General features: G+C 48.0%; 2 protein-coding genes across 2 annotated transcripts; one reads left to right on the top strand and one right to left on the bottom strand.

The window, feature by feature from the left end:
- Positions 1-2,010: 2,010 nt before the first annotated feature.
- On the top strand, positions 2,011-7,722 carry LOC123755088 (dual specificity protein kinase shkD-like). Its single transcript, XM_069332581.1, has 3 exons — positions 2,011-2,153; positions 3,014-3,156; positions 7,337-7,722. The coding sequence occupies exons 1-3, from the start codon at positions 2,011-2,013 to the stop codon at positions 7,720-7,722; spliced, it is 672 nt and encodes a 223-aa protein (XP_069188682.1).
- A 45-nt stretch (positions 7,723-7,767) lies between these two features.
- LOC123755087 (uncharacterized) lies at positions 7,768-12,501 on the bottom strand. Its single transcript, XM_045737565.2, has 2 exons — positions 12,375-12,501; positions 7,768-8,801 (listed from the first exon to the last, which is right to left on the bottom strand). Exons 1-2 carry the CDS (start codon positions 12,499-12,501, stop codon positions 7,768-7,770), a joined length of 1,161 nt encoding a protein of 386 aa, XP_045593521.2.
- Between the last annotated feature and the right edge of the window lie 2,530 nt (positions 12,502-15,031).

The following is a 15,031-nucleotide window of genomic DNA, read 5'->3' as shown; positions in this document are numbered from 1 at the left end:
CAGACACCAGCACTCACAGAGAAGTAATTCTCAGACACCAGCACTCACAGAGAAGTAATTCTCAGACACCAGCACTCACAGAGAAGTAATTCTCAGACACCTGCACTCACAGAGTAATTCTCAGACACCAGCACTCACAGAGAAGTAATTCCCAGACACCAGCACTCACAGAGAAGTAATTCCCAGACACCAGCACTCACAGAGAAGTAATTCCCAGACACTAGCACTCACAGAGTAATTCTCAGACACTAGCACTCACAGAGTAATTCCCAGACACCAGCACTCACAGAGAAGTAATTCTCAGACACCAGCACTGAAGCTGAGACACAAGTTCTCACAAGTATTTAATTTACGAAAATAAAATATAATTATTTCTAGCAGATTTTCTAGAAATTGTATTTAAACCGAGAGTTGCCACAAGCTGAAGAAACTTGTCATTCAATAAACTTTGTTCACTTCAGACGCAGAATCTAACTTCGTCTCCAGACACACTTGTGTCTTGTTACAGCCCAAGAAGCAATTAAGAGTAAACATTGCTTTATTACAAGCACATATGTAAGTAAGTCTGTATTATAAATTAAAACAAACAAGCAATTCATAAATTCAGTCACTTACAAGTATCCAATCCTTTATTACAAACACTTTAAACACAAAATTCATGGTTTCTTGTATATAAATATACTTATCATCATGCACTTACCACCAAGTAATTCTTAGGTACAAGCACTTACCACCAAATAATTCTTAGATACAAGCACTTACCACCAAATAATTCTTAGATACAAGCACTTACCACCAAATAATTCTTAGATACAAGCACTTACCACCAAGTAATTCTTAGGTACAAGCACTTACCACCAAATAATTCTTAGATACAAGCACTTACCACCAAATAATTCTTAGATACAAGCACTTACCACCAAATAATTCTTAGATACAAGCACTTACCACCAAATAATTCTTAGATACAAGCACTTACCACCAAATAATTCTTAGATACAAGCACTTACCACCAAGTAATTCTTAGATACCAGCACTTACCACCAAGTAATTCTTAGAAACAAGCACTTACCACCAAGTAATTCTTAGATACAAGCACTTACCACCAAGTAATTCTTAGAAACAAGCACTTACCACCAAGTAATTCTTAGATACCAGCACTTACCACCAAATAATTCTTAGATACAAGCACTTACCACCAAGTAATTCTTAGATACAAGCACTTACCACCAAGTAATTCTTAGATACAAGCACTTACCACCAAGTAATTCTTAGATACAAGCACTTACCACCAAGTAATTCTTAGATACAAGCACTTACCACCAAGTAATTCTTAGATACCAGCACTTACCACCAAGTAATTCTTAGATACAAGCACTTATCAATGAGTAATTCACAGGTACAAGCACTTGCCAAACAAGAGGGGCCGAGGCAGCTGTTGCTACACCCAACAGTTAGGCCAACACAGGCTTGGCAGCGGGGAGAATCACGTTGAACTGAGCAAGCAACTCACTCATGTGAAGATGAACCGGACCAAGGCAATTATGAGTAGCAATGCATGAAGGCACGAGAGAGAGAGAGAGAGAGAGAGAGAGAGAGAGAGAGAGAGAGAGAGAGAGAGAGAGAGAGAGAGAGAGAGAGAGAGAGAGAGAGAGACAGAGACAGAGAGAGAGAGAGAGAGAGAGAGAGAGAGAGAGAGAGAGAGAGAGAGAGAGAGACAGAGACAGAGAGAGAGAGAGAGAGAGAGAGAGAGAGAGAGAGAGAGAGAGAGAGAGAGAGACAGAGAGAGAGAGAGACAGAAATCCACAAATAAATCTACAATTGTGTAAAACTCCTGTTTGTGTCTCTGAGAGACTGCGGGATCCGTGTGTGAGCAGTATAACGTTCAAGGTTGCAATTCTTTTGACCATGTCGTGGCTCAGTCGACTAAGGCGCGATCTGGGATCATCCTAGACGTAAGTTCGAACCCTCATCACGGCCCTTGTGGATCTATTCCAAGCAAACAATAACATGGAATATAAAAGACAAGCAACGTATCATCAGCAGGAACACAATCAAATACTAGCAATAAGTCAGACAAAATTAAGCAATTACATCAACAAGAGAAACAGCACCGATAACAACAGCAGCAGCAGCAACAGCAGCAGCAGGAGGTGAGGAAGCCACAGCCGCCATATGACGAGTCCAAGGGCGGCACAGCTGGAGCTTGGGGGGGGGGGAGCACCGCAGGTGTGGGGGGCACAGCAGATGCTGGGGGGGGGGGGGCGGCACCGCAGGTCTGGGGGTGGGGGCACAGCTGGAGCTTGGGGGGGGGAGGCACAGTAGGTGGAGGATGGCACAGCAGATGAGGGGGGCGGCACACCGGGTGGGGGGGGGCAGGGACAGACCATAAACACTTCACCACAGACCATAAACACTTCACCACAGACCGTAAACACTCCACCACAGACCATAAACACTCCACCACAGACCATAAACACTCCACCACAGACCATAAACACTCCACCACAGACCATAAACACTCCCACCACAGACCGTAAACACTCCACCACAGACCATAAACACTCCACCACAGACCATAAACACTCCACCACAGACCATAAACACTCCCACCACAGACCGTAAACACTCCCACCAAAGAAGCGGTCCGGTGGTCCGCAGAAAAATCTGGACATTATTAAATTTTTTATGATTTATTAATAATAAATCAAAAATAACACTCTAAGAAATTCTTATATTCTGAAGGTTTTATTTTATTTGTGTCTTTCATGTATCTGAGTGTTTTCTTTAACTGTTATATATATATATATATATATATATATATATATATATATATATATATATATATATATATATATATATATATATATATATACATATATATATATATATATATATATATATATATATATATATATATATATATATATATATATATATATATATATATATATACATATATTTACATCAAATAGTTTGACTTTAATAACAATCATTTCTTGTTTGGTTTCAGATTCAAATGCAATAAACCCATAATGAGTGGAAAAAAGGAAATTAATATTTTGCATTTCTTTAGTACTTTACAAGATGATGTAACTAATGATAACAGTAACACACTAGTAACATGTGTACTTGACAAGGGCGAGCTGACCAATGGTTGAGAGCCTCCACAGTCCTCCTCACACAACATTAACAACAACAACATTCCAACTGGAAGTAGAGAGAAGAAGAAAAAACTCATAATATCAAGACAATATGATTCACTGCTTGAAATTTGGATTTATTTGGAAAAGTTGGGGAGTTGATCCATGTCATGAAACATTCTACTTTTCAAGACACTGCCAATCAAAACACTCGGATTTAGCTCGGAAACCACTTCAATATTGTTCAAAAATGGGTGAAAATATACAAAAGCAATTAATTGCTTTAATAAAAATGACTTATCTTGAGGTTATCTTGAGATGATTACGGGGCTTTTTAGCGTCCCCGCGGCCCGGTCCTCCACCAGGCCTCCACCCCCAGGAAGCAGCCCGTGACAGCTGACTAACACCCAGGTACCTATTTTACTGTTGGAGACAAGTCCTTTATTAGAGGTCCGTGAGGTTGGCGACGGCTGCCCTAGACAACATTTACTACTGGTTCCACCGGCCTGATGACCCTTGACCTGACTGAGGAAGTTGGCAGAGTGTGTGTGGAGGCAGCGTGGGGGACTACTCCAGTGATGACCTCACCCGCTCCACCTCCTCTTGCTCCTAACTTACCTCCCCCTCTCTCCCCTCCCCCACTTTCTTTGTCAAGTTCCTTAGTGTCCCCCCCTCCCCCCCTCTCTTCTTTGTAACTTCTGCTTCGCTGCTTCATAATCCTTACTTCCCCCCGCCCCTCCCCCTCCCCCTCCCCTCTCTCGCACTCTCCTTCCTTCCCGAGTGTAACGCTCCTTGGCGTCTCTCCCCCTCCCCTTTCCTTCTCCCCCCCCCTCTCTTTCTCCCTCCCCCTCCCCCCCTCCTAGTCATGGCGTCAACCTCCTTTCCTCCCAGCTGTCATTTACAGAAATTTCAACCGCAGGGAGGGGAGGGTATGGGGGGTGTGTGGGGGGATGTGGGGGGTGTGGGGGGAGGTGTGGGGGTGATAGGCGAGGTGTGGGGAGGTGTGGGGGGTGTGGGTGGGGTGTGTGGGGGGACATGGGGTGAGGTGGGTGTGGGGGGAGGGGGGGGAAGTGATATAACAAGCACAAAGTTATACGACCGAGTTATTATATACAGATTATAATAATAATCTGAGAGAAAATACATAGAGAAACTCATACATATAAAAAGCGAAAGAATAATTTCCAGTGCGCGTTATCATACTTGGCCGTTATCATACTTGGCCGTTATCATACTTGGCCGTTATCATACTTGGCCGTTATCATACTTGGCCGTGTTCATACTTGGCCGTTATCATACTTGGCCGTTATCATACTTGGCCGTTATCATACTTGGCCGTGTTCATACTTGGCCGTTATCATACTTGGCCGTTATCATACTTGGCCGTGTTCATACTTGGCCGTTATCATACTTGGCCGTTATCATACTTGGCCGTTATCACACTTGGCCGTTATCATACTTGGCCGTTATCATACTTGGCCGTTATCATACTTGGCCGTGTTCATACTTGGCCGTTATCATACTTGGCCGTTATCATACTTGGCCGTTATCATACTTGGCCGTTATCATACTTGGCCGTGTTCATACTTGGCCGTTATCATACTTGGCCGTGTTCATACTTGGCCGTTATCATACTTGGCCGTTATCATACTTGGCCGTTATCATACTTGGCCGTTATCATACTTGGCCGTTATCATACTTGGCCGTGTTCATACTTGGCCGTTATCATACTTGGCCGTTATCATACTTGGCCGTTATCATACTTGGCCGTTATCATACTTGGCCGTTATCATACTTGGCCGTTATCATACTTGGCCGTTATCATACTTGGCCGTTATCATACTTGGCCGTGTTCATACTTGGCCGTTATCATACTTGGCCGTGTTCATACTTGGCCGTTATCATACTTGGCCGTTATCATACTTGGCCGTTATCACACTTGGCCGTTATCACACTTGGCCGTTATCATACTTGGCCGTTATCACACTTGGCCGTTATCATACTTGGCCGTTATCATACTTGGCCGTTATCATACTTGGCCGTGTTCATACTTGGCCGTTATCATACTTGGCCGTGTTCATACTTGGCCGTTATCATACTTGGCCGTTATCATACTTGGCCGTTATCACACTTGGCCGTTATCACACTTGGCCGTTATCATACTTGGCCGTTATCACACTTGGCCGTTATCATACTTGGCCGTGTTCATACTTGGCCGTTATCATACTTGGCCGTTATCATACTTGGCCGTTATCATACTTGGCCGTTATCATACTTTCCCGTTATCACACTTGGCCGTTATCATACTTGGCCGTTATCACACTTGGCCGTTATCATACTTGGCCGTTATCATACTTTCCCGTTATCACACTTGGCCGAAATCCTGTGTTGACAAAATCGTATCACTCGAATTCCCCAGCATGATAAGCCCAAAAGTCATGCTCAAGAGAAGAATTGATATTCCCCAAAATATTTAATGTAAACATTAAAGCCAAACTAATCTTCGTCTTTTGTGGTCCGAGTTCGAATCCCCGATGAACAATAATAAAAAAATAAGTAAATATAACACTATAAAAAATGATATTGTTTTATTTACTTCATGATCCTAGGCTTGGTTAGGTTAGGTTAGGTTAGGTTGGGTTAGGTTAGGTTGGGTTAGGTTAGGTTAGGTTGGGTTAGGTTAGGTTGGGTTAGGTTAGGTTGGGTTAGGTTGGGTTAGGTTAGGTTAGGTTGGGTTAGGTTGGGTTAGGTTGGGTTAGGTTGGGTTAGGTTAGGTTGGGTTAGGTTGGGTTAGGTTGGGTTAGGTTGGGTTAGGTTGGGTTAGGTTAGGTTGGGTTAGGTTAGGTTGGGTTAGGTTAGGTTAGGTTGGGTTGGGTTAGGTTAGGTTAGGTTAGGTTAGGTTGGGTTAGGTTAGGTTAGGTTGGGTTAGGTTAGGTTAGGTTAGGTTGGGTTAGGTTAGGTTGGGTTAGGTTAGGTTAGGTTGGGTTGGGTTAGGTTAGGTTAGGTTAGGTTAGGTTGGGTTAGGTTAGGTTAGGTTGGGTTAGGTTAGGTTAGGTTAGGTTGGGTTAGGTTAGGTTGGGTTAGGTTAGGTTGGGTTAGGTTAGGTTAGGTTAGGTTAGGTTGGGTTAGGTTAGGTTAGGTTGGGTTAGGTTAGGTTAGGTTAGGTTGGGTTAGGTTAGGTTGGGTTAGGTTAGGTTGGGTTAGATTGGGTTGGGTTAGGTTGGGTTAGATTGGGTTGGGTTAGGTTGGGTTAGGTTAGGTTAGGTTAGGTTAGGTTAGGTTAGGTTAGGTTGGGTTAGGTTAGGTTAGGTTAGGTTAGGTTGGGTTAGGTTAGGTTGGGTTAGATTGGGTTGGGTTAGGTTGGGTTAGATTGGGTTGGGTTAGGTTAGGTTAGGTTAGGTTAGGTTAGGTTAGGTTGGGTTAGGTTAGGTTAGGTTAGGTTAGGTTGGGTTAGGTTAGGTTGGGTTAGATTGGGTTGGGTTAGGTTGGGTTAGATTGGGTTGGGTTAGGTTAGGTTAGGTTGGGTTAGGTTAGGTTGGGTTAGATTGGGTTGGGTTAGGTTGGGTTAGATTGGGTTAGGTTAGGTTAGGTTAGGTTAGGTTGGGTTAGGTTAGGTTGGGTTAGATTGGGTTGGGTTAGGTTAGGTTAGGTTAGGTTAGGTTGGGTTAGGTTAGGTTAGGTTAGGTTAGGTTGGGTTAGGTTAGGTTGGGTTAGATTGGGTTGGGTTAGGTTGGGTTAGGTTAGGTTAGGTTGGGTTAGGTTGGGTTAGGTTAGGTTAGGTTGGGTTAGGTTAGGTTAGGTTGGGTTAGGTTGGGTTAGATTGGGTTGGGTTAGGTTGGGTTAGATTGGGTTGGGTTAGGTTGGGTTGGGGTGGGTTATGGGTGTGTTAACTCAATTGGGTTAATTGAGTTAACACAGTTAACACAACTATTAACTTTTAATTGACACAATACGAGTTGTTAAAAATCGTAAACACATATCAAACACCCAATATCATACACAGGCTATATAATTCTCCTAATATCATATACAGATATAATATCATTATCTAAATATCAGACAAAATGCAATAAAATAAACATACTGTATCATACACATATCATAACCATACCATATCATACACAGACATTAACACACACACAATATCATTCACGTATAACATCATACACATACAATATGAGACAATACCACAGACAATGTACACAGACATCATCCACAGCCAACACAGCCAACACAGACAACACAGCCAACACAGACAACACAGACAACACAGCCACCACAGCCAACACAGCCAACACAGCCAACACAGACAACACAGCCAACACAGTCAATACAGCCAACACAGACAACACAGACAACACAGCCAACACAGCCAACACAGACAACACAGCCAACAGCCAACACAGCCAACACAGACAACACAGCCAACACAGCCAACACAGCCAACACAGCCAACACAGCCAACACAGCCAACACAGCCAACACAGACAACACAGCCAACACAGCCAACACAGCCAACACAGCCAACACAGCCAACACAGCCAACACAGACAACACAGCCAACACAGACAACTCATAATTACCCTCACAAGGATAAGCACAGACACAAGACCTTCCCGGATGTTCAAGATTTAGACACTAAAAAAAGTGATTGCAGAAAGGAGGAAAAAAATCTATACTGAGAGCCACAGAGCCAAGTGTTGTCAGTGGTGGGGTCATTACTGTCAGTGTTGTCAGTGGTGGGGTCATTACTGTCAGTGTTGTCAGTGGTGGGGTCATTACTGTCAGTGTTGTCAGTGGTGGGGTCATTACTGTCAGTGTTGTCAGTGGTGGGGTCATTACTGTCAGTGTTGTCAGTGGTGGGGTCATTACTGTCAGTGTTGTCACTGGTGGGGTCATTACTGACAGTGTTGTCACTGGTGGGGTCTTTACTAACAGTGTTGTCACTGGTAGGGTCATTACTGACAGTGTTGTCACTGGTGGGGTCTTTACTAACAGTGTTGTCACTGGTGGGGTCATTACTGACAGTGTTGTCACTGGTGGGGTCATTACTGACAGTGTTGTCACTGGTGGGGTCATTACTGTCAGTGTTGTCACTGGTGGGGTCATTACTGACAGTGTTGTCAGTGGTGGGGTCTTTACTAACAGTGTTGTCACTGGTGGGGTCATTACTGACAGTGTTGTCAGTGGTGGGGTCATTACTGACAGTGTTGTCACTGGTGGGGTCATTACTGACAGTGTTGTCACTGGTGGGGTCTTTACTAACAGTGTTGTCACTGGTGGGGTCATTACTGACAGTGTTGTCACTGGTGGGGTCATTACTGACAGTGTTGTCACTGGTGGGGTCTTTACTAACAGTGTTGTCACTGGTGGGGTCATTACTGACAGTGTTGTCACTGGTGGGGTCATTACTGACAGTGTTGTCACTGGTGGGGTCATTACTGACAGTGTTGTCACTGGTGGGGTCTTTACTAACAGTGTTGTCACTGGTGGGGTCATTACTGACAGTGTTGTCACTGGTGGGGTCATTACTGACAGTGTTGTCACTGGTGGGGTCATTACTGACAGTGTTGTCACTGGTGGGGTCATTACTGACAGTGTTGTCACTGGTGGGGTCATTGCTGACAGTGTTGTAACTGGTGGGGTCATTACTGCTGGCTATATACAATGTCAGGTAAGATAATGTCCACGGCTCGTCCTGGTGACCTGGACTAATTCTCACAGGACTCCTTCTGTAATCTTCACATTCGTCTCACGCTGAGTACTCTTGAGTACTCTACTAACTCTCCCTTTCACAAGTATCCTGAGTGTAATGTGTACATGTACACTAATGCCTTCAGCTAGCACGTGTCGCAAGTATCCTGAGTGTAATGTGTACATGTACACTAATGCCTTCAGCTAGCACGTGTCGCAAGTATCCTGAGTGTAATGTGTACATGTACACTAATGCCTTCAACTAGCACGTGTCGCAAGTATCCTGAGTGTAATGTGTACATGTACACTAATGCCTTCAGCTAGCACGTGTCGCAAGTATCCTGAGTGTAATGTGTACATGTACACTAATGCCTTCAGCTAGCACGTGTCGCAAGTATCCTGAGTGTAATGTGTACATGTACACTAATGCCTTCAGCTAGCACGTGTCGCAAGTATCCTGAGTGTAATGTGTACATGTACACTAATGCCTTCAGCTAGCACGTGTCGCAAGTATCCTGAGTGTAATGTGTACATGTACACTAATGCCTTCAGCTAGCACGTGTCGCAAGTATCCTGAGTGTAATGTGTACATGTACACTAATGCCTTCAGCTAGCACGTGTCGCAAGTATCCTGAGTGTAATGTGTACATGTACACTAATGCCTTCAGCTAGCACGTGTCGCAAGTATCCTGAGTGTAATGTGTACATGTACACTAATGCCTTCAGCTAGCACGTGTACATTCTCACTTCAGTAATCTTTTCAGGTTTAATAACAAAGTAAAGCACTTGAATACAAATTATTTTCCTTGGGTATGAGATTCCGGCTCCCTTGCCCTATCCTACCCCCCATTCTCCCCCTTCCCACCCCACTCCCCTTACACCCCTATTACCATTACCCCTTAATCCATACCCTTCTATTAACCTCCCGAACATCATGGTAGATATTAACGATATTTTATCGTTGCTTTAGATGCTGAATTATTCACTTAAGCTTGAATCTGGTCTTCTTCCTAAAGCAGGCAAGTGTACAGGAGATTGTGTTATTTGCGTGGAGCTTCATAGACGTCACCTGGGTATGGGGGGTTGTATGGGGGCGTTATCTGGGTATGGGGTAGATGTATGGGGGCGTTATCTGGGTATGGGGGAGGTGTATGGGGCGTTATCTGAGTAATGGGGGAGGTGTATGGGGCGTTATCTGGGTATGGGGAGGTGTATGGGGCGTTATCTGGGTAATGGGGGAGGTGTATGGGGCGTCACCTGGGTATGGGGGAGGTGTATGGGGGCGTCACCTGAGTATGGGGGAGGTGTATGGGGGCGTCACCTGGGTATGGGGGAGGTGTATGGGGGCGTCACCTGGGTATGGGGGAGATGTATGGGGGCATAACCTGGGTATGGGGGAGGAGTATGGGGGCGTCATAAGCCTGGGTAGCGGCGCCAGGTGTTAGGAAGGCGCAGGAGGGGAGGTGGCGCCCTCTTGATAGCGTCTTGTGAGTGATCTTCAAGGATTGTGGTAGGTTCCGGCTCGTTAAACTTCCTTCCTCCGCCAGACCACACTGTTCTCTTCCACACTACCTCTCTTACACTACCTCTCTTACCTTATCCTTCATACAGTAGCTACCCCCATCATACAGCAGGTACCCCCATCATACAGCAGCTACCCCCATCATACAGCAGCTACCCCCATAATACAGCAGCTACCCCCATAATACAGCAGCTACCCCCATAATACAGCAGCTACCCCATCATACAGCAGCTACCCCCATAATACAGCAGCTACCCCTATAATACAGCAGCTACCCCCATAATACAGCAGCTACCCCCATAATACAGCAGCTACCCCCATAATACAGCAGTTACCCCCCATAATACAGCAGCTACCCCCCATAATACAACAGCTACCCCCATAATACAGCAGCTACCCCCATCATACAGCAGCTACCCCTATAATACAGCAGCTACCCCTATAATACAGCAGCTACCCCATAATACAGCAGCTACCCCCCCCCCCGCCATAATACAGCAGCTACCCCCATAATACAGCAGCTACCCCATAATACAGCAGCTACCCCCCCCCCCCCCGCCATAATACAGCAGCTACCCCCATAATACAGCAGCTACCCCCATAATACAGCAGCTACCCCTATAATACAGCAGCTACCCCCATAATACAGCAGCTATCCCCATAATACAGCAGCTACCCAATAATACAGCAGCTACCCCCATAATACAGCAGGCATCCTGTTATACAGCTAACTGCCAATTTTCAAAGGAATTACACACTCCAAGAGCAATTACCCAACAAGGGAATTACTTTATGCTGCAACTATTCCCCTTCAGCACCAATTGTTATCTCCCACCCAGTGTAGTGTAACTACCCCAGGGGCGTAGTTACACTACCCCCTCCCACTGCATTCTGGGTAGTAATATTATATATATATATATATATATATATATATATATATATATATATATATATATATATATATATATATATATATGAGAGAGAGAGAGAGAGAGAGAGAGAGAGAGAGAGAGAGAGAGAGAGAGAGAGAGAGAGAGAGAGAGAGAGAGAGAGAGAGAGAGAGAGAGAGAGAGAGAGAGAGAGAGAGGGGGGAGCCGTCTGATGAGTCAGGTGGCAGGTGATGCCACCTGAAAACAGGTGAAACTAAGTATGGTAGGGATTTGAAAGGCATCCTCCGGCTCACAACAGGAATATTCGTAATAGACGTTCTTATTGTAACATAAAGAAGGTTCAAAAAATGGTATATATCAAGTTAGGAATCATAAACTAGAAGGAAAACTTGCAGCGCCCTAAGCTGGATCTAACGTCTGGTGAACTCTACTTAAATATCGGTAAAGACACTAATTTGAAGCCACAATTCCGCCTCTAAACATGAAAGACGGTAAAGTCGCAAATTGCAATCAGGAAAAGGCTGGCCTACTGGCTAACCAACCTGCAGCCAAGATGGAAATTATTACCTTAGGAGGACGGGCTGCTGTACCGGTGTCTTTGCTTTTAATTATTGCTAAAATTCTTGAGACATTAATCTCTCAACAAAAGACGCTGTTCTTGGACCCTCACTGGCTGCTGCTTGGTCGACAACATGGTGTTAGAAAGGTCGACGTGCTGCTGAACCTTTGCTGAATCTCTTCACTTACTGGCATCATTCACTAGAGTCTAAGCTGGGCTGTGCTGTTGCACTGGACATTGCAGGCGCCTTTGATCGTGTCTGGCATTATGGATTTCTAGCAAAGCTTCAAGTACTAGGTATCTCAGCCTCCATTTTACAAGTACTTAACAGCTTATCTTCCTGAACGGACTAAGAGTAGTTCTCAGTGGGACAGAATCTGAGAGCCACTCAACTGGTGCCAGCATACCACAGGGATGTGTGCTTGGCCATTTGTTGTGGAATGTCCTCTTGAATCATCTGTTACACCTCATCCCTAAACCTCAGGCCTATACTGATGAGTGTAATTCTATCTTTAACTATGGTAAACAAGAAATACTAACTGCTAAGAGGCTCATGAACCACAAACCTTCAGCAATATCTACTTGGGGGAAGGTGATGGTACCCATCACTTGCCGCTGAGAAACAGCCCATGATAATATCAAGAGGGCGGAGTACTGCACATCGTACCGCGCTTCTTGGGCACTTGGGCACATCGTACCTAAGACTCACTTCGGTGTGAGGCCCCAAGACTCCCCTAGGTGGTGGCCTGGGAGTGTGAGGCCCCAAGACTCTCCCGGTGGTGGCCTGGGAGTGTGGGGCCCTAAGACTCCCCCGGTGGTGGCCTGGGAGTGTGGGGCCCCAAGACTCCCCTAGGTGGTGGCCTGGGAGTGTGGGGCCCCAAGACTCCCCTAGGTGGTGGCCTGGGAGTGTGGGGCCCCAAGACTCCCCTAGGTGGTGGCCTGGGAGTGTGGGGCCCCAAGACTCCCCTAGGTGGTGGCCTGGGAGTGTGGGGCCCCAAGACTCCCCTAGGTGGTGGCCTGGGAGTGTGGGGCCCCAAGACTCCCCTAGGTGGTGGCCTGGGAGTGTGGGGCCCCAAGACTCCCCTAGGTGGTGGCCTGGGAGTGTGGGGCCCCAAGACTCCCCTAGGTGGTGGCCTGGGAGTGTGGGGCCCCAAGACTCCCCTAGGTGGTGGCCTGGGAGTGTGGGGCCCCAAGACTCCCCTAGGTGGTGGCCTGGGAGTGTGGGGCCCCAAGACTCCCCTAGGTGGTGGCCTGGGAGTGTGGGGCCCCAAGACTCCCCTAGGTGGTGGCCTGGGAGTGTGGGGCCCCAAGACTCCCCTAGGTGGTGGCCTGGGAGTGTGGGGCCCCAAGACTCCCCTAGGTGGTGGCCTGGGTGTGTGGGGCCCCAAGACTCCCCCGGTGGTGGCCTGGGAGTGTGGGGCCCCAAGACTCCCCTAGGTGGTGGCCTGGGAGTGTGGGGCCCCAAGACTCCCCTAGGTGGTGGCCTGGGAGTGTGGGGCCCCAAGACTCCCCCGGTGGTGGCCTGGGAGTGTGGGGCCCCAAGACTCCCCCGGTGGTGGCCTGGGAGTGTGGGGCCCCAAGACTCCCCCGGTGGTGGCCTGGGAGTGTGGGGCCCCAAGACTCCCCCGGTGGTGGCTTGGGAGTGTGGGGCCCCAAGACTCCCCCGGTGGTGGCCTGGGAGTGTGGGGCCCCAAGACTCTCCCGGTGGTGGCCTGGGAGTGTGGGGCCCCAAGACTCCCCTAGGTGGTGGCCTGGGAGTGTGGGGCCCCAAGACTCCCCCGGTGGTGGCCTGGGAGTGTGGGGCCCCAAGACTCCCCCGGTGGTGGCCTGGGAGTGTGGGGCCCCAAGACTCCCCCGGTGGTGGCCTGGGAGTGTGGGGGCCCCAAGACTCCCCCGGTGGTGGCCTGGGAGTGTGGGGCCCCAAGACTCCCCCGGTGGTGGCCTGGGAGTGTGGGGGCCCCAAGACTCCCCCGGTGGTGGCCTGGGAGTGTGGGGCCCCAAGACTCCCCCGGTGGTGGCCTGGGAGTGTGGGGCCCCAAGACTCCCCTAGGTGGTGGCCTGGGAGTGTGGGGCCCCAAGACTCCCCTAGGTGGTGGCCTGGGAGTGTGGGGCCCCAAGACTCCCCCGGTGGTGGCCTGGGAGTGTGGGGCCCCAAGACTCCCCCGGTGGTGGCCTGGGAGTGTGGGGCCCCAAGCCTCCCCTTAGTGTTGGAGTGTTGAGCCGGGCCGCGCGGGGTCCCACCAGGCCCGACTACAGCGGCCACAGTTCCCGCCAAGGAAGTGGTTGAGAGTGTCCGAGCGCGGTAATATTGAAACCGGAAACAACGATGTTGCCAATTATTATGGTAGAAAATTACTACCCTTGTCCCACTCTCTCTGTCCCCGAAGGGGGAATAATTCTGCGAAATAGTGCACCGATGCTTCCGTAGTTCGTAACGCTTGCAGGACCAATTAACCGCCAACCACTAACCGTTTTCTCTGGCATCCTCGATGCTAGGAAACTACGAGTTTAAGGCAAAGCGCTTTCGTCCGCGAGGTTCCTACACATCCTTGAATGTTACAGCAATGCTTGTAATTTTCTTCTGCCATTCCCGTTTCCTCCACTTCCTCCCACAGTACTTCCCATTCCTCCCCCAGCACTTTCCCCTCCCTCTACTCCTGAAGTACGTCCCCGTCCTCCCCTCCTCCCCAGCACACCCCCCCGCACCTCCCCAGCACCCCGCACCTCCCCAGCACCCCCCACCTCCCCAGCACCCCCCCACCTCCCCAGCACCCCCCCCCCCTCCTCCCCAGCACCTCCCCCTCCTCCTCAGCTACAGAGGAACATGCAGCCGTCAGGATATCCGCAGGCAACTTTTGCTCGGGGCAATAATAACTGACCGCCCATGAACGTGGAAAGTACTTACCGCTCCGCTCCCTGCCCGCCCCCACCCACTACCTCCTCCTTCCCCCTCCTCCCCCTCCTTTCCTCCTCCTCCTCCTCCAACCATTTCACTCCCAATCCTCCTCCTTTTTGGAGAGGACCAAAAGAACATGAAGAATGTAGAGTACTAGCAAGAGAGAACAAAAGAGATGCACCAAAGAGAGCCAGAAATTAATACATCTGACTCAAGAGGGAAACTGAGAACGACACTGCTGCCAAAGCTAAGGATCAACCCACAGCGCTTCCTCACATAAGGAGGAAAACAACAGTTAGAGACCATGTGATCTGCTTGAAGAGACAA

This window comes from Procambarus clarkii, chromosome 28 (assembly GCF_040958095.1).
Source record: "Procambarus clarkii isolate CNS0578487 chromosome 28, FALCON_Pclarkii_2.0, whole genome shotgun sequence".
In the NCBI taxonomy this organism is placed as follows: domain Eukaryota; kingdom Metazoa; phylum Arthropoda; class Malacostraca; order Decapoda; family Cambaridae; genus Procambarus; species Procambarus clarkii.
Note: the sequence above shows the minus strand (reverse complement) of the source record. Positions and strands in the feature narration are given on the sequence as shown.

Excerpts from the sequence above, each read along its gene's own strand:
- LOC123755088 (XM_069332581.1), top strand. The coding sequence starts at position 2,011 with ATGGAATATAAAAGACAAGCAACGTATCATCAGCAGGAACACAATCAA. Across the intron at positions 2,154-3,013 it reads AGCAACAGCAGCAGCAGGAG|ATTCAAATGCAATAAACCCA; the intron begins GTGAGGAAGCCA and ends GTTTGGTTTCAG. Across the intron at positions 3,157-7,336 it reads CAAGGGCGAGCTGACCAATG|ACAATGTACACAGACATCAT; the intron begins GTTGAGAGCCTC and ends ACAATACCACAG.
- LOC123755087 (XM_045737565.2), bottom strand. The coding sequence starts at position 12,501 with ATGTGCCCAAGTGCCCAAGAAGCGCGGTACGATGTGCAGTACTCCGCC. Across the intron at positions 8,802-12,374 it reads CCAAGTAGATATTGCTGAAG|CCAGCAGTAATGACCCCACC; the intron begins GTTTGTGGTTCA and ends CATTGTATATAG.